General features: G+C 40.1%; 2 protein-coding genes across 4 annotated transcripts in view; one reads left to right on the forward strand and one right to left on the reverse strand.

The window, feature by feature from the left end:
• Nucleotides 1-16481, forward strand: part of LOC143277328 (synaptogenesis protein syg-2-like) — a 63431-nt gene extending 46950 nt beyond the window's left edge. Inside the window, exons 14-19 of the mRNA XM_076582114.1 lie at nucleotides 5220-5244; nucleotides 5887-5924; nucleotides 8114-8158; nucleotides 10888-11500; nucleotides 12004-12131; nucleotides 12989-16481. Coding sequence (XP_076438229.1) covers nucleotides 5220-5244; nucleotides 5887-5924; nucleotides 8114-8158; nucleotides 10888-11372 — 593 coding nt within the window. The 3' untranslated portion in view covers nucleotides 11373-11500; nucleotides 12004-12131; nucleotides 12989-16481. The remainder of the gene's footprint in view (nucleotides 1-5219; nucleotides 5245-5886; nucleotides 5925-8113; nucleotides 8159-10887; nucleotides 11501-12003; nucleotides 12132-12988) is intronic.
• Nucleotides 1-19198, reverse strand: part of LOC143277326 (uncharacterized) — a 329350-nt gene that overhangs the window by 155861 nt on the left and 154291 nt on the right. The window lies entirely within an intron of this gene.

The following is a 19198-nucleotide window of genomic DNA, read 5'->3' on the forward strand; positions in this document are numbered from 1 at the left end:
CAGAGATCCTCCATCAACCACAAATTGCACGTCAGGTGGGATAAGAATGGGAATATCATCTTTGGCCGAAACGATCTTCCACAGCTCATCAGCCAGTGTTGCCTTGTTTGGCTGGCGCATGAAGTCTGGTGATTCAAACAGTGAGGAAGGGACGCCACACAACTCATACTTTAACAGTTGTTTTTCATCAACAGATGTGCTGTTGGCTGCAGTTATAAAGCGCTGGAAAAGAAGTTGAGGATCAATTGATATTGGATTGCCTTCCACTTTGACTGCCTTCTTCACCCCAAGTGTCTTGACCTGGTTTTTTTTCTTCATGGTCAGATCTGCTACTGCTAAGCCTTCCATGCCATTCAGAATTCCAAGACCGACTGCTTTTGCTTGGTCTACATTCACAGATGAGTCCGCCACCACACCATTGTCAATGTTTCTGAGGCTGGGGTCATTGGCAAATGGGTTCCTTTCACAAAGATATGATGTGATGGTCATCATGTCGTCTGTGTCTTTTGCCATTCGAGAAGATCCCATTTCTATGTGCTGATCACTTGTAAGTCGACTGGTATCAGTGACTTCTTGCATGGCAGTGTTCACATCAGCACATGCTGGCATGGACAGTACCCATTTAGCGCGTTGGGACTCTGTCATCCCTCTCCCTCGGGTGAGGCCACCAGTTGTCTTTAAACCTCGCATCAGGGTTTGCTCAATTGTCAAGTCAGACGAAATGCCAGCCCAGTATCTATTGCTTCGTCTCACAACATGATGTCCTTCGACAAAGCTTTTGTAGACAACAGGGTTGACTTTGTCAAGCTTGTTCATCGTCTGAAGGTACAAATAGGCAGACTTGGTATAAGAGTTGTGACCAGCTGCAGCAAGGTATGGGAGCATTTCACGTACGACGGACAGATGAAGGAGCCAATTTCCAGTTCTTTCAGCCTTCAGAAAACGTTTCAGTATGTCAACCATAGCCATGTACTGGAGCCAGAGATCACAAGTTCTGCCACTGAGTGACAATTTCTTGTTGTTTAGTTTGCTGGCGATCCTGTTGAGACAATCGTTGTTTTTGACAGAATCTGGTGTTACTGCACCCTTCAAAAGTTGGCTGTGAAGGGCAGACGCCGTTTGAAGATCTTCCTTGTCTTGGAGTTCATTCAAGGCACTTGATATTGCTGTATCCATATCTTGAGGTACGTCAGATGTGCGAACTGGTTTTAGTTCTGTTTCAGCATTCAGTTCCAGATCATTCCTTTGTGCCTCATTTTGGGACAGGTCGGCCTCATCTTGAATGTTTTCTGTAGTTCCAGATGACAGTTGGGCATGCAAGGTTTCTTCTTTTTCACAAACAGTTCCTTGTGAGTCATGCTCCACTGACGTCGGAGAAGCAGGGAGGACATCTGTAGACACTTGCAGCAAAGTGGACTGTTGATCTGTTTCAGTCTGGCATTTAGGATGTGGTAAAGGCACACCAAATGTGTCTGACATCAACAGTGCATTTAATGCTGCATCAAGTAGAACGTGTCCACGAACTGCACGTTGTACAGCCTTTCCTTGAAGCATTGCACTCACAGAATTTGAAGCATACACAGTTGACAACACTTCATGAAGTCCAGTTTCTTCCATCAAATGCCCAATGCATGCAAGAAAACTCATTTCAAGATGAAACGGCCCAAGCCGAAGGACAATGGATTGAAGGTCACTATCTGCTGGTTCACCTGAAATGATGCTCAGAGCCTTCCACCATAGAGGTTGGTCAAATGTCAGCACTGGTGTTGATTTATTGCGCTTCACTTCAGCACAAATGAAACACAGTGTAGAATATATACATGTTTTGTCACTGGGATTCATGTCTATCATCGGCATGAATATGACTGACGACTGTCCTGGAAAACTTCCATGGTGAACAGCTTGCATGACTCCAGACCAAGACGGTCTATGTGGATGTAGCAGCCAGCAAGCTTTCCACAACAAATCAACTTCTGATGTTGGATCTTTGACAAATGTATTTGTCAGACTCTCAAACTTCATTGTCATCAAACCAAGGCATTCATCTCTGTAGTATTTGATGTCAATCTTTGCCTTGTTGATGATCTCTTCTGTCCTGACATCAGTTTGCCTTCTGACCTGCACTGTGCTATTCACTCTGGGAGTAACCGAGGCAATAATTCCCATGCCATGGAAGGTGTTAAATCCATCAAGTGTAGCCGTGTTGTGATCCACGTTGTCTGCCATGTACTGGATGAAATGACCCTCAGGTGCTGATGCAACATTATGGTCAGACACAGCAGCATTCATCTCATAGGTCATGACCTCACTGTACGACACACTAAAACCAAGAGAGTACAAAGTGTCCACTAGGAACTTGGAATTAAAACAATGGTGCATCTGGACTGCTAATCCAATCTGCAATGGGCATATGAGAACACGTGGACGAGCTGCTTGCATAATTACTTGGCCTGTTGATGCTACTTTCAAATCTGTGTCCTTTCCACTGAAAATAGTCTTCAGCAAAAGCTGCAACGAATCAGGAACAAAGTTTAAGTTTGCTGAAAGTGATGCTATATCATCTTTGTTGGGATACAGTGCACGAGTTGTAGGCAAGGCTTTAATGTCACTCTTGATGAGTTCTGCTGCTGTTTCTATGATGCATTTCTTCTGAGTCTCCTCATCACACATTTGTTTTGAATAAAATGTGTGCAAGATAGATGATGCCGTTTTCCTGAATGTAACAACATTAGCTTTTCCATTCAGTTCTGTGATGATGAGTTCTTCACCAAAATGTTTCCTCAGCTCTTCCTTCATCTTTGGATGACTGTAGGAATCGCCATCATTGTATTCTTTCATTTTGTTGATGAGGTCACCAACAGTAATCTGTTCATTATCATTGTCAAGAATAAAACCAGCGATCTTTTCGAAGGCATTTGCCTTTTTCTCATCTTTAGGTCGTCCAAGCTTTATTTTTTTTTCATCTTTGTCTGAAGCAAAAGACTTAGGAAGTCTTTTCCTACTTCTAAAATGAACACTACATGTCTGATGATAAACTGCATCAGCAGCTGGCAAATCAGAAACAAACTCTAGTCTGCTTTTCACAGTGTCTGCCCACTCATCTCCCCGCTGTGAACATACTTTAGCAATTGAGCTTTGAAAGTCAAGTGTTCTCACTGGATGCACCTTCAGGCCACAGCGTGCATTGAGCTCTGCAGGAGTCCCACAAAAAAGACAACATCTGGCAAAGTCAAATGGTTGGTTTTGCGAACGTAAGTTCTGTGCAATATTTATAGCGGATGAAGACTCTTGTTTTTTTCTTAGATAACTTTGAATGTTGTACTTATTAGTAAAATTACGACGGCATTCTTCATGCACTGCTTGCCCTTCAGACACGACAATAGTCTCACCACGCTCTTCACTTGCTCTGTTTATGGAGTCTCTTCCTTTAGCTGTTGGCACAACAATCTTCCCACCAGCGTCCAGGGCACCTCCACACAGCACGCACACCTCCATATTCTGCTACAGGCCCATTCCTGAAAAGATTTCACAAATTGTATGAGATATTTAGGCCAGGAAATTCACACACACACACACACACACACACACACACACACACACACACACACACACACACTAATTAAAAGCCAAAATGAAATACACAAGGCATGGGCGCGTATACTGGGACATTCATGCATTCACCGACACACATGGCAACACATGCACATACACTTACGTGCATTCACACACACACACACACACACACACACACACACCAAATAAACCCATCAACCCACCTGCACACGCCTGTTTTCATTCCTGTCAGCAAATCTCCAATAATAATAATAATAATAATAATAATAATAATAAAGAAGTAATAATAATAATAAGAATAATAATGATATTAAAATTAGTTTAACTTGAATTATTGATGCAGTTAGTAATTTTATTCGAAATAATCATATCAAGAACGAAAAAAAAATGGTGATGATCAAGATAATTACAAAATAACAGTAAAAAGAAACAATGAAAGCTCGCGAAAACGTATGATATTTTGATGCGCTTGAAGCACCATACTTATAACAAAGGCTTTCACTTGTTTTTGCTTATAGATCACAATAAGACAAAAGCATGGCACTATTAGTGTCGTCTGGGTGAGTGTTATCACATTATAAAGCAAACTACAGCAACTGTGAATGATATAAACAGTACTTACCAAGCATTGTGATGATAACAGCTCCAAATTAAAAACGCGCGCTTGCAAGAAAAGTTCGTCTGCTGTGACCGAATTAACGCCCGCGCTCGCTATCAGCGCGCTGAAACAAAGCGGTCGGCCTTGAGTCGGCTGTGAAAAGGCTACGGTGGCTGCTGTGCGTCAGAACAGCAAAATGATGAAAACATCACATTTTCAAAACCAAATTCTGCAATTATGCAGAAACCATCGGCATTATAATTTGGTAGACATGTTATGTACTATTTAATCTATCAGATCCATTAAAAATAAATTGTGTACCTTTTAATTTTACCCCATTATTTCTACGAACTACACTAAATGTCTTTTAACTCCAAAAGTGTAGCTAGGCAACACTTGCAAATCCATTGCAAATATTTTCTAGTAACATATATATATCGTAACTGATCATAACTCACTGGAACATTCCATTATAAAATGAAACTCATCCCCAATCACAAACATGTTACAAACCTTACAAAGCCGTGACTCTTGTGGTATGCCTTTGTGTCTCCCTGTTTCTATTCCCAGCTTATGATTACTACTTCGAAATCTGAAGAAGCTGATAACGTATTTATCGGGCATTTGTCATATATTTTTCTCTACCAAATCCACTTTTGAAGTTTCGTCAAAACAAGCATTTACTACTGGCCTCTAGAGTATGTCTCCACAGATTTTGAAAACTATCTCTCAAAGCAATGTTGACATTCTTGCAGAAAGATTCCCTCTATAAGAAGAATTGAGCATTCCAAACACAGTCATACCTTGTTTCCATTAAAATTTGTCTGAAATAACTCATCCATTTTGAAGAATAAATACCATTTCGGTATAAATAAAATAATATTAAATATATTTTCCCAGAATATTTGAACCATGAATGGTTAATGATTTTCCGAGTTTCTGTTGCAGGGTTTCTTTGTTTTGTTTTCTAAACCCTGTCTCCACCAAATTATGTTCCAGTCCCAAATGTCTAATGCAGAGTGCGTTTGTTTTTGTTTTTCTTCCTCAGGGAAAAAGCAGGATCGTCATGCCAGGTATGGACTAAGTTGCTGTTGTTGTGTTGTTGTTGTGGTGTGTGTGTGTGTGTGTGTGTGTGTGTGTGTGTGTGTGTGTATGTGTGTGTGTGTGCGCGCGCACACACACACACACACACCTGCTAAAACAAAAAAAAAATCTGTATACTTTTTATGTGGAAATCTTAAAGCGAACAAAATGAACACGAGAAAAATGTATCATTGATTAAGAATCGCGATTGCGTGAGAGACAGACAGACAGAGACGGAGAGAGTGAAGTAGACGTTAAATGAATTGTGACCTCCCCCATTCCGAAATATATGCCACACTTCTCTCCAGTTTAGCTGGAAAAAATATGTTCTAAGAGATTTAGAGTGTTTAATCGAAGCTGAATCTCATTTCCAATTCTCAGAAATAATACATGAATTGGAAAGAAATGTCATTTGTGATAATTAGCAGGAAATATAATTCATCGTGTAATGAATAAACTGACACGTGCTTGATAGACGGTTTCTGCCGTCAGTGGTTGACTTAGAACAAACAAAGTTTAATTTAAAGCCAGTTTTCTTGAAATAAAATAAGGATTTCATTTGAAAAGAACAGCAATAACTAACATGTGAGAGGGTTTTACACGAGGTGATCATCATATGTATTTTCTTACAGATACAATTCTGAACGGGGTCCTGTCCGCGAGGAGCATGGTAATTTGGTTTTATTCTCTCTCTCTCTCTCTCTCTCTCTCTCTCTCTCTCTCTCTCTCTGTCTCGCTATGTATCAGCCATTAAGACTTAAGTATTTTCATATATACTGGATCATGAGATGAAGTTTGAGTGTTGTACTCCAGAAGGTAGCAATTACATCAACGTTCTTAGTGCTAAGATCTGATCAATAGCACACCTGTTTCACTTTCTCCCTCTGTTCGCAGTCTTGGTGTAATCCTGGACCAGTCTCTTTCCTTCCAACAGCACATTTCGAATATCTGTAAAGTTGCCTATTTGGAACTGCGTAGAATCAGCTCTATCCACCACTATCTCTCAACCGATGCAACCAAGACACTTGTATGCTCTCTGGTTCTCTCAAGATTGGATTACTGCAACTCTCTTTTGGCCGGCCTTCCCAAATACCTGTTAGACAGACTCCAACGAATTCAGAATAACGCTGCCAGACTCATTTGCAGAGCTTCTAAATTTGACCATGTTTCTCCTCTCTTTCAGTCTCTCCACTGGTTGCCTGTTTCTGATCGAATAGACTATAAGCTATCCACTCTGACCTTTTCTGCAGTCAACGGATCTGGCCCCAAGTATCTTTCTGAACTCATCCATATCTATACCCCGTCTCGCCAGCTCCGTTCTTCCTCTGATACTCGACTTCTCAGGATACCTCACGTCAGAAGTAAGACCTATGGACACAGATCGTTTTCTTTTCAATCGCCAAAGACGTGGAACAAGCTCCCTGATAACCTCCGTCACTCTGATTCCCTCGCATCTTTTAAATCTCGTCTCAAAACTCACCTTTTCCCTCAGCAATAAGTTCAATTGCGGCAGGTCCACAACTACATGCATGTATATGAATGTGTATTGTGTGTGCGTGTGTTTATGTAAGTTTGTGCCTGCCTATGTGTGCGTATTTGTTAGGGTAGCTGTTAGATACACATGTATGTTAAAATGTATGTATGCAGTGTGTGTGTGTGTGTGCGTGCGTGCGTGTGTGTGTGCGCGTACGTGCGTGCGTGCGTGTGTGTGTGTGTGTGGTCACATTTTGGTGTGTGTATGTAACATAGATATAATGTTTTATGTTATCAAAAGCGTTTTTGTAAAGCACCTAGAGCAGATTTCTGGATAGTGTGCTATATAAGTATCCATTATTATTATTATTATTAAGATACAAAGTTAAGGTATCGCCGCGTGTTTTTATGGAAGATGACAGAATACCTAGAGTATGTATGTACCTCACCCTTCGACCTCCTCTTGCACATCTAATCCTCACAAATCAAAGTGGTTGTCCCACTATTGGCTACATAATATTCACAAGAAAAAGTAAAACACCTGACTGACCCATGCGGTGCTAAACCGACTATTTTACATCTTAGCTTAATCAAGTGTACCTGTATTATATGCTATTTTGTATGCGTTATGTTTGTGGCTTGAAAGATGTATGTTCGTGCACTCAACATGAATTGAATGAACAGTTCCATGATAAAGACAGTTATCGTCATTCTTAAAGTCATATTTCAAAGCAATCTCCACCAGGCAAGTATTTAATGAACAGTTCCAAAATACAGTCACTTACGGTTATCGTAAGAATCATATTTCAAAACAATATTTGCATTCATTGTGAAAAACATAAAAAGGCACTTGCGCTCACAACCATGCACCAAATACATTCAACACAGGCACTTTCCCCAAACAGTTTTATATCATATACGGGTAACGTTTGTGGATTAGTTCGAACGCTTTGATGCATTCTTAAAACTCAAACTGAAACGCCATACCACAATCTACCCCCACCCTATTACACATGCGGAAGTCAGTGTGATGTAAACAGTGAAAGGACAATAGAAATACACATCAGCTGTCTCTGGAGATGAACGGACAGAACACGCACACCACAAACAACTAAGCCATGCCTTACGCTTTGCAGATCACACATCTCACTCACTCACTCATTCCCTCGACCGCTGGGGTCGTTGGGGGGACATGAGGAAGATGTCATAGCTCGCCACGCCGTTCTTTTGGCAGCTGTCGTGAGGAGATCTGGCATCGTCATTTTGGTCCATTCCTTGACGTTGTCGGACCAGCTCGGATCACACATGGGAACACTTAATACACGAATTAAAATAAAATAAACAGTAACTGTGGATACAATGAAACAAAATGTTTTGGTTTTCCAGAAATTCGGTCGAGGTCTGCAGCAGAAAGTCTTCAGAACAACAATGGTAAGAAGCAAAGGAGTTTATTTCAGTGTGTGTGTGTATGGTGTGTGTGTGTGTGTGTGTGTGTGTGTGTGTGTGTGTGTGTGTGTGTGTGTGTGTGTGTGGTCCCTTGCAGCGTGGAAGAGAGAGAGAAAAGAGAGAAAGAGACATACAGACAGGCAAATGCATTATCATTTATTTAGTGTATTTACAATTCCTTTTGAACTGGTACAATTATGGCACTATCTCAGCCACGTGCTACAATCATATATCACTGAATAGTTCAGTCAGTTCAACCCACGTTGCTCTGTAAAACCATCCGCCAACTGGTGTAACTGTGGCAGTCATAATTATAAACCACAACTACAGTCCTTGCTTTCAAAATTACGACACAGTTTCGTTCAACCTTATATCACAGGGTTTCATTTAATCCTGTTAAAGGCAACATAGTTTCATACATCTTTAAGATGTTTCTTTGGATATCTATCCAGTTAGACTTTCTATATAATCTTCGCAAACCTCGTTATAGTAGTCATACAGACTCGCCCATCCCATTAGTAGCACCTACCATCTCTTTTCCCCGCCTCTGTCAGGTTTATATGATTTTTATAAAGAAAATAGGACCACTGGTTATTATCAATTATTTCACGCCAGTTCCAGCATTTGAAAACAAAATCACTGCTTCTGTTAACATGGCATTTCACACACACACACAAAAAAAATCTTTTGTTTTATCAAAATAATGCATGTTTATCATAGTTTCCCACTAAGAAAATGTTCTTTTGCATTTTGCAAGGCTGCATTTGGATGGGTATATCGAGGTGAGTACACTAATCATCTGGTTTATATTATTCCTTTTTCTAATGCATCACTATAGTTTGTTTCAAACAGCACATGTTGCTTTGACATGGTGGTGTGACCACAATTATATGCTAGGGAGAGAGGAACGTGGGAGGGGTGGGATCCGGGAGAAGATGGGAAAGAGAATAATATTCGAAGCACACACACACGCGCGCGCACACACACACACACACACACACACGCGCGCGCGCGCGCGCGCGCACGCACGCACGCACGCACGCACACCATCTTGCTCACGCTAGCGATTTATATGAGAAAAAAAACAAAAAACAAAACAAAGCTTCGGTCAACGTTTCAACGTGAAACAAATAGAAACATAAATAAATATAAAAAAGGCCTAAGGGAATACAGATTAAAAACACCTGACATCTTTACAAAGGCGATTTAATATTGCACATCAACGTCTGCTGAAGCTCTAACAGTCTACTACAACAACAACTACTACTACTACTACATGTTCAGCTGATGCTACGGCTTTATATCTACCACTGCTGCTGCTGCTACTACTATTACTACTACTACTACTACTACTACTACTACTACTACTACCACTCCGCACCGATTTCAAGTGACAGCTGGCAGGCCCAACCTGACAGACCAGGGGCAACAACTCATGCCCAGTGTTGTGTCCTCACCTGCATGAAACGCTGCTTTTGAATGTCTCTCTCTGTCTCTGTCTCTGTTTCTGTCTGTCTGTCTGTCTGTCTCTCTCTCTCTCTCTCTCTCTCTCTCTCTCTCTCTCTCTCTTGCGCACTTTCCCAAGCATAACAATCGTCATGAGAATATGTCCCATTATTTTTTGCTTAGCAGGCTGAAAGCACTTGTAGATGTTTTGACGTCAGCTGTGCTACACGCTGTTGTGTTACAGTTACTAAGGAGGCGCCACTGTGTTCGGACAATTCCATATACACTGCACCACATCTGCATGTCTGACAGCAGCATAACCTAACACGCTTGGCTGACCTTGTGTGCGTGCACATATATTTGTGTACCTATCACAATAGATCTTTTTATCTTTTGAGACATTTTTGCCAGAGGACAGCACTTGTTCCCATGGTTTATTTTTCAGTGTGCCAAGAGTGTGCTGAACGCGGGACCTCGGTTTATTGTCACATCTGAATGGCTAGACGCTCAGTTTGATTTTCCAGTCACATTTGGGAGAAAAGGTGAGGGTGGGATTCGAACCCAGACCCTCACTGACTCTATTGCCACCTTGCACCTTGCACCTAGCATTTACTATTTAGGACATGTCCCATCAACAACCCTGGACAGTGCGTTGTTTCGAGATTTAGCAGTTTTCACGTGTGCGTGATCTCTAGTTGTCATCGTCATATAATTTTGCAAGTCCTGTGAAACCCGTGCTTAGAATATGCTTCACGTATGTTCAGCATGTGCTTTCCTTATGCCGATTTGAATATATGTTGCCTTAAAATGAATATTGATTGAAAAGAAAGATCAAACTGGAATGCAGTAGGCTATGTGTGTTCTTCTATGACAGAGGACCAATAAAATGAAAAACAAAACAACTTGCCCATACCCTGAACGCTCAGTATAGTGTATGTAACTGGAAGTTTTCACTTCTGCAGTGAATATGTGCATGGGGTGAAATTGAAAATGGACATATAAAGTTGGACATATTAATTGTGACTGAATGAGGCTTTTTCTTTCTCCTTGTCGATGTCTAGTCATTGGTTTATTGCTGATAATGACGATAAAGAACATTATCTAAACATACATACAAGCAAACAAACAAAGGAAATGTACCCTCCCTCCATTCCCCGGCCTTCGATAAGTTCTTGTCAAACAAGAGCAAAAGAATTACATCGATGGCAAGGCCAGTCCCGTAGAGAGGTGATAACCAGATGAACGGCTTTACCATGTCCCTATAACAGATGCACCGCCTTCCTTTCGGCCACCTCCAGTGGGTGCTTATGAAGTTGGCCACGATGGGTATGGACCCATGCTGATGATGCAACCGACGGCACCTGCTGCAACGCCTGCACCATCCGAAGCAGCAGCCACAAGCGACGCCCAACAGCCGGAAAGCTACGTGTACGCTCCACCCGACACGAAGAAGAAACAACCGGAAGCCCAAAATGCTGACAGCTCTGTTGAGTACACCCAAGTTAAGAAGAAGAAACAGCCAGAAGCCACAAGTGCTGACAGCTCTGTTGAGTACACCCAAGTTAAGAAGAAGAAACAGCCAGAAGCCCCAAGTGCTGACAGCTCTGTTGAGTACACCCAAGTTAAGAAGAAGAACCAACGTCCAGAAGCCCAAAGTGCTGAGAACTCTGTGAGTACGCCCAGCCCAACAAGAACAAAACGAAGCAACAACCGGAAGCCCCAAGTGCTGACAGCAATGTGTACGCCAAAGTGACAAGACCAAGAAGCAGCCAGCCCCCACCACAGTTACTGTGGACGGCACTAAAGCAAAACCTGAAGTCAAACCAAAGCCCAGGCAGACACAGCACAGCACGAACAGGAAGGAGGCGGAAGAGAACACAAGTACGTGAACATGCCGTGACTTCATGTAGTGTCTCTTGTCTTTTACTATTATTAAATCATCACTGATTCAGAGACAGGCATGTATTTCAGACGCTTTAGACTATTTTGGCTGTCAATGATCTGTTGGTTCAGTGTACTTGGAATCAGTTGTAAAATTGTGTAGGCATTGCTGCTTTTAGTAAAACAAACAAACAAACAAAAAAAACCTGTTTGCCGAAGACATGTGCTACCTTCAAAAATAAATGATTGAATAAATAACAGATGGACAAATGAATGAAATATGAAGACATGTGCTACCTTCAAAAATGAATAAATGATTGAATGAATAACAGATGGACAAATGAATGAATTATGAAGACATGTGCTACCTTCAAGAATGAATGATTGAATGAATAACAGATGGACAAATGAAAGAATTATCAATACTAAATGAATAAGTATACAAACATGTCAAGCAATCAACCAATACCAAAGGATAAATAATATAAATGAATCATTACCAGATGTATACGGAAACATTCCTGCCCCATCAGCGGCCCGTGCACAAGGTGACAACAGAGGTGTTGACAACAAGGCTTTTGACAGCGGAGAACAGGGTGCAGTGGGCGGCAGTCAGCCTGCTGACCCCTCGGTAAGTCTCGGTCACTGTAGTTCTTGTGACGGTGTGGCCATGTCCAGGTGAGACAGGTAGAAGGTATTTTGTATAACTGAGTAGATTTCGAAGGTTACGCCAAATCTCCTTCATATGAATATTAATTGATAAGAATCATAGGCTTTCTGACCTAATAGTATCATTATACTATTGAAAATTATATAATCGTAACGAATTTTGATAATATAAAAACTATGATACATGTATCGGAAGTGTTTTATTGTTGTTGTTGATGTGGTTGTTGTTGTTGTTTGGTGGTGGTGGTAGTGGTGTGGTGGTGGTGGTTGTTTTTAATGATGAGAAATAATGCTCCCTGAGAAGAGAGGTAAATCATCTGTGACCGATTTACCTGGTGATTAAGGGGAGGTAAATTTGTGGCCGATTCACCTCAAGATTGTGGCCAAGCTGGCTACATTCTGTTTCTGTGTCTGTCTGTATGTCTGAGTCGTTTTCTTTGGTTAACGTCTATCCACATGTGTGATTTGTTTGAGTGTCGGTCTCTCTATATGATAATCTCTGTCTGCCTTTTCCATCTTCTAATTTTTTGTCTAATTTTTATTATTTTTTTCATGTTTATGTCTGTTCTTATTGTTGCGTTTCATTCGATTGTTGATGTATTTGACCAGACTCTTTCCCCCCGTGAGGAATGAATAAACTGATATTGTATCGTTTTCATTTCACACACCCATCCATCCATCCATCCATCTATCCATCCATCCATACATGAATACAAAAGGGCCTCACAGAAAGGCCTGTACGGCCTTCACTCAGTCACACTGAGTCGCAAGGCTCCATACTGTCTATACTGACCATGTCCCCCACACCTCGTGTTGCAGACTGGTGGCGGAGCGAAAGGCGGGTTCTACATCAGCGAGGAAGGTCTGCTGTACGGCACCCCCACGTTCCCCGACGGACAGCGGCAGGGAGGAAAGAAACAACCACGTGTTCGCGACAGGACAGAGTACATCGAGGTCCGCCTGCATCCAAAGCCCTAGACTGTGGGCAGTACATCGATGTCCGCATGCATCCAAAGCCCTAGACTGTGGGCAGTACATCGATGTCCGCTTGCATCCAAAGCCCTAGACTGTGGGCAGTACATCGATGTCCGCTTGCATCCAAAGCCCTAGACTGTGGGCAGTACATCGAGGTCCGCTTGCATCCAAAGCCCTAGACTGTGGGCAGTAACCCAGAGGACTGATCTACAATGCTTTACCATGAGGACTTGAAGAGAAACCACGCAGGGAAATTTATTCTGGAAGAGACTGTAATGTTTGCTTCGTTTGCTCTCAACTAGGTGAAGAAAGTGATAATATAGTGAAATGAGGGAGGAAGGGAACCAGACGGCTTTTTAACATAGAACGGATTCATTATTCAGCCAAACCATTATAATGGCCTTGGAATAAAATGGCTCCTGTATTTTGATTTTCATTCAAACTTTTGTTACAGCTCACCTTTTGCTGTTCATTTTAGTAGCCATCAGCGTCAGCATCTTTTTCCTGAATAATGCTGTTTGGTAACACACTCTCAGTGGTATGGACGGAAATTCGTAGAATACTTACTTCCGTATCTCCCAAAACACAGCATTTGCAGGTCTCAGCATCTGCCATGAATCCCATGACCGCCCCCCCCCCCTCCCCCCAACACCACCTTCCTTTGGCCCCCTCTCTCTCTCTCTCTCTCTCTGTGTGTGTGTGTGTGTGTGTGTGTGTGTGTGTGTGTGTGTGTGTAACAGATTAGATAGTTGGCGTGTTTCATTATTGTTGCCCCATTCTCTTTAATGTATATATTTTTCATGTCGCAACAAGACGTCTTTAGTGGTTTGTATATATTAGCAGTTGTTTATGATGGGGTTTATTATGTAGAAAAACCTTATATAGGAAGAGCTGGGTGTAAATTGTCTGCTATCCTTGGTAAAAATTAAAAAAAAAGAAAATCTCTCTCTCTCTCTCTCTCTCTCTCTCTCTCTCTCTCTCTCTTCTTCTTCTTCTTCTTCTTCTTCTTCTTCTTCTTTCTCTTAATTTGTGTATAACAGATAAGGTAGCTGGTGCGTTTCAATATTTTTGCCCCCTTTATCTTATCGTATTTTTTATTTACATATTTTCATGCGGCCACAAAAAGACGTCTTAGATGTTTAGGAGATTTTGACAGTTGTTTATGATGGGTTTCTTGCAACAGCTTTGCGAAATGTATTCCGAAATTGTTGATTTACTTGATCTAATGTAAAGAGTAGTACCCATTTACACTTGTACCCATTTACAATTGGAAATGGTATGCTTAAAAAAATATTCTTTTGGAGAATTTTTTTCCATAGAGGTTTAGTGCACTCATATGTGATGAATGTCTCTGTGGCTGAAACTTAGTTGTTTTTTTCAGCTAAAGGCTTTGTATGTAGATATGTACAAGCAGAAATGTTTTAAAAAGTTTATTCGACGTGGTTGTCAAAAACAAATGCAGGTTAAAACTCAGTAAACTTTTTTTCTCTCTATTATTTGATATTAACTTCATAGCGATTAAAATAGGAAATAAGTCATGAAATTCTTTCGAAAACTGCACCTTAGTACCATTTAGATTCTCTCAGCGGAAGACAGCTAATTGTAGGCCCGATATGACTGAGTTTCGTTCCAATGGTCTTCCCAGATGTATCGGCACTGGCGGTGAATTGATATCTCTGGCAAGTGATCCAGAGACACCAATTGTAATCAGTTGGTGTTTTCGATCATAACGGCTGCTAAAAAAAGTATCTTTAAAACTTTTTTTAAAGGAAGAAATCATCGTAAATTCTTTCTTTACATCTTCTGGTTGGGAATCCGAAAATGGTGCAAGGGAAGCTCCAATTGAATGCTAACCACGGTTATCTCAACATAGCTGTTTTCATCCAAACATTGTCAGGCAAACAAGCACTTACACAAGGAACGCGTTGTGTATAGTGCTTTTACTTGGATCTATATGTGCACACATGTATAAATATATATGTATATAAACACCAAAACCACATTTAATCAAGGTTTTATAGTTTAGTCTAAGTATGCAAGGCCATAGAATATCTGCTGTGTTTTTTAATTGTTCTTCGGTCATGCGCTTATATATATATATATATATATATATATATATATATATATATATATATATATATATATATATATATATATATAATCAAAAATTAAAAATTCATACATATATTGGCACGGCATAACCGAAGCGTCCATGTTGAGTTATTAATCCATCCACATGTTTAACGTCTGTAAGAGAAAATATGTAGATATGTTTGAGTTTAATGCCCATGTAAGTATTATACGCCTTTAGATGATGTCAGTGAAAGTATGTGTTTAGGGTTTTATTGTTCAGCCACGAATACGCAAGTTTTAAAGTGAAAAGCAGCATCGATTCAAGTATAGTTCATACCAGATTGTGGTAGGCGTGGTTAGACCACTGCAGTTCCATCTCGTGGATTTACGAGGTATGGCCGACCTCTCTCAGAGTCTGGGGTAAAGGTGAACATTTACCAACCTTCCACCAATGCAGAAGTGCAATGATAGCAAGTTGACCTTTCATTCCAGTACAATTTCTGCAATGCTGTTGCCGCAAAGCTATTTTCTGATTGGAGACTTGTGGAACTTAATATGCAAATACATTATAATCACCCCGTAATCTAATTACAAACGACTGTGTCATGGATTTGTGTTTGTGATAATGGCAGCATAAAAGCTGGTGCAAAAGGTTTACTGGATGGTGACATTTTGCGAGGCTGAATCCAAATGTAAAAACGGTATATGGACTAAAATCCAAACCTTACCTTTAATTTTACGACAATTTTGTGATAACGCTTTTATTTACATGTAGATTATTTTCAGACCGGACATATTCAGTGATGATATGTATATACAGAATAAATTATTCTACTCTACACTGGTTATTACGTAATGGTTTTCACTCATACTGCCTTATAAGTATTCTTGCATAATATATATTTCCCCAATACTAATATTACATAGATGAGTTACCCTGGAGTCAACATAGATTAGTTACTTTGGTTTAGTTACCTTCCTGTTCAATCCGTAGCAAAATACTTCTAGAATCATTGGTTATCCATACAGGGTATTCACCCCATACGCCACCTTGTTTGTTTTTCAATCCTTACTGTGATGACCACTCACTGATTCATTGTTGTTGTTGTTACTGTTGTTTTTACTATCGCAAGCATTTCACAAACTTGCATTCCGCTTCTTTGATTGTTTGCAGTTGGTTTTCTACTTGATTTATTTTGTTTCAGGCATAGAAATACGCGATGTGATGTACATAATTTTGAGTGAGTAAATGCTTTCTTTGGAACTCGTTTTTGTGATTCATTTTATGCACACTACAACCTATTCTGGGATATCAGAAACATCGCATCTTCTTCTGGTGGGCTGGCTAGCATGCACCATCATTGTGAAATTGGAAATACCAATGTAAACACACACACTGAAATGGAGTCATATTGCAGCAGCACCCTTTGCATCATTTACACCTTCTTTTCAGACCACAATACAGTCTGACATGGACTGAATGGATGTTGCTCCATTATCACCAGTTAGACCCCATCAGTAAATGTTGTAAAAGACAGGAGAGAGCGGACATCCTTGTCACAGACACATGGAAAGTTTGGGTACAGACATCCTGTCGCCAAGACGTCGGACGACTCATTATGTGTGAATGTATGCATGTACTTCTCTTTCTTATGTATAATGAAATGAAAATAAGAAGTTAACTTATTACATAGATGCATACATAAGTAAGTAAATAAACGCACCCATACGTACATACATACATACATACATACATACATGTAGAGTATATTTACAACGTCTGTTTTATCTGAAAGTCAGGTGGTAGATTACTTTTACTTTCCAATCAAAGAAAACAGACAGCATTACTGGGGGTTTTTCTTCTGATTTATTTTCATGATAACACAGTCAATAGGAAATGGCAGACCACATTTCTTAAACAAGCCTTGCCAATCATATAATCACCAGTCACAACTATATTATGACTGATGGACAAGCTATACAAGATCAACAATATATATATATATATATATATATATATATATATATATATATATATATATATATATATATATATACATACTTTTTTTATGTCCAGCCATCAACTCAATCTACCCTTAAGTTTACATCTTTTCCGCCGAATTTTAGTTTCAAAGAATGTTACCAAAGTCGTCCAATGTAGTAATAAAAAAACGACAAAAAACAAACCATTACTACGCTACAAACATAAAAGTAATAAATGTAGCCACGCTCCGAGTGGTTGTTCAAGGGTACAGCACAAAAGACTTAACTAAATATGATTAATTGAAAGGATAGGCAAGATCCCACGCACAGGCCAGGAACATATAGAGGCCAGTCACAAATGGGGTTTTCTATTGGTTTATTTACAATAGTTATAAGAACATAAGAAAAGAAAACTAAGAAGATAACATAAGAAAGAGAAGATAAAAAGAGAAGAAGACAACTAGGAGAAGACAATGAGAAGAAGAAGAAGACAGTGCCTGGAATGACACAAACAAATGTCATAAGCACAACATGTCAACACAAGTGAATAGTAAAGCACATGTATACATATTACATGGAAAGACTATCACTCGGGTTTGGGATACGCCACAACATAATGCATATGTGTGAAGACCAAACACTGACATCAAATGACATTTCTAATACATTTAAATAGTGCAGTTAAAGTGATTGAAGCGATGCTGACTTGGTGAAAGTACACTGACAGTATAGAGTAGGTAAAGCTTATACTGTGTCAGAGTGACTCAAATGAATCAGTTATCATGTGGCACTATACTGGAGTAAGCGGTATAGGAGACAGCATGACAACTAAATTACAATTAACAGACTGATACATATCAGGTGGTTTTAACTAATAACTGATATTAATCAAACACTATCTTGTAATCACAACAGCAGAATACTACACACATCTTAGAGTACTGAGCACACTGTAGCAGTACAATTGATATCAGCATGTAAAATAATACATAAATAATAAACAAGATAATAGAATCAGTGGCTTAGATATAATACTGGCAAACTGATAGACCAGATAGTAAGTGAAGAATCATCATGGCTTAACCATTAAGTGGTGAATGAACGTTATGCACTCACTAGAACATTCTGGAACAAGCTATCTGTGTCCAGAGACGTCATTGACTGTGACGTTAAGAAGACTCAAATGGAATACTGCTACGAGCATATGAGGACATGGCGATTTTCTAGATCAATCATAGCCCAGTTGTGACTAACATGTCAAAGCAATAACTGAACAGATAATTAACTAAACAAAGCAATAACTGAACATGCTCATATGAACACAAGTACTGTGTCGAACAATACAATTTACAAATCAACACATTCTACACACTAGTACTTACAGCAATACGTAGCGAGGTGTTAGCCGTTGTGGGGGCACACACGACACAACACACTGCTCGACGCAGCAAGAGAGAGAGAGAGAGAGCAGGCTCTGGTCAGATGACTGACCAGGAATGAAATGACCACTCATCACTCCCTGTGCCAATTTATGCAAGTTTAGCGGACCGCAAAGTCCGTCACGTGTGCTGCAAGCAGATCGTCACTAATCACGAAAAATCCGATGACAACTGTTTTTGTTTAAAGGTGTTCAGCGACAGATTTCTAAATGATTCCTGAACCGATTTACGTCGAATTAGTTGCAAAAGAAAGAGCTCAACACCTACTTTATAATGAGTATAAAATGAAATGTTGGTTATTTAAGATGAATTTATAATCTTAATTTAAGTCACCTGAACAGGGTCAGTTTTAACGAGCTCGTCGCTGAAAATTACAAACTGCGTTAAATCAGTGTAACGTAGGCAAACATAAATGGAACAGACTTAAAGATGGAATTGCGACGATTCTGCCAGTATATAATACTTGCAGTTTACTGACCTGCCAAAAGAGGTATTAATTAATTACGGTGGAACAGAAACACAAGTTTCTTCTCAGCCAATGACGTACCGCGACGCGACA

The sequence above is a fragment of the Babylonia areolata genome, chromosome 34 (assembly GCF_041734735.1).
Source record: "Babylonia areolata isolate BAREFJ2019XMU chromosome 34, ASM4173473v1, whole genome shotgun sequence".
Lineage (NCBI taxonomy): Eukaryota > Metazoa > Mollusca > Gastropoda > Neogastropoda > Buccinidae > Babylonia > Babylonia areolata.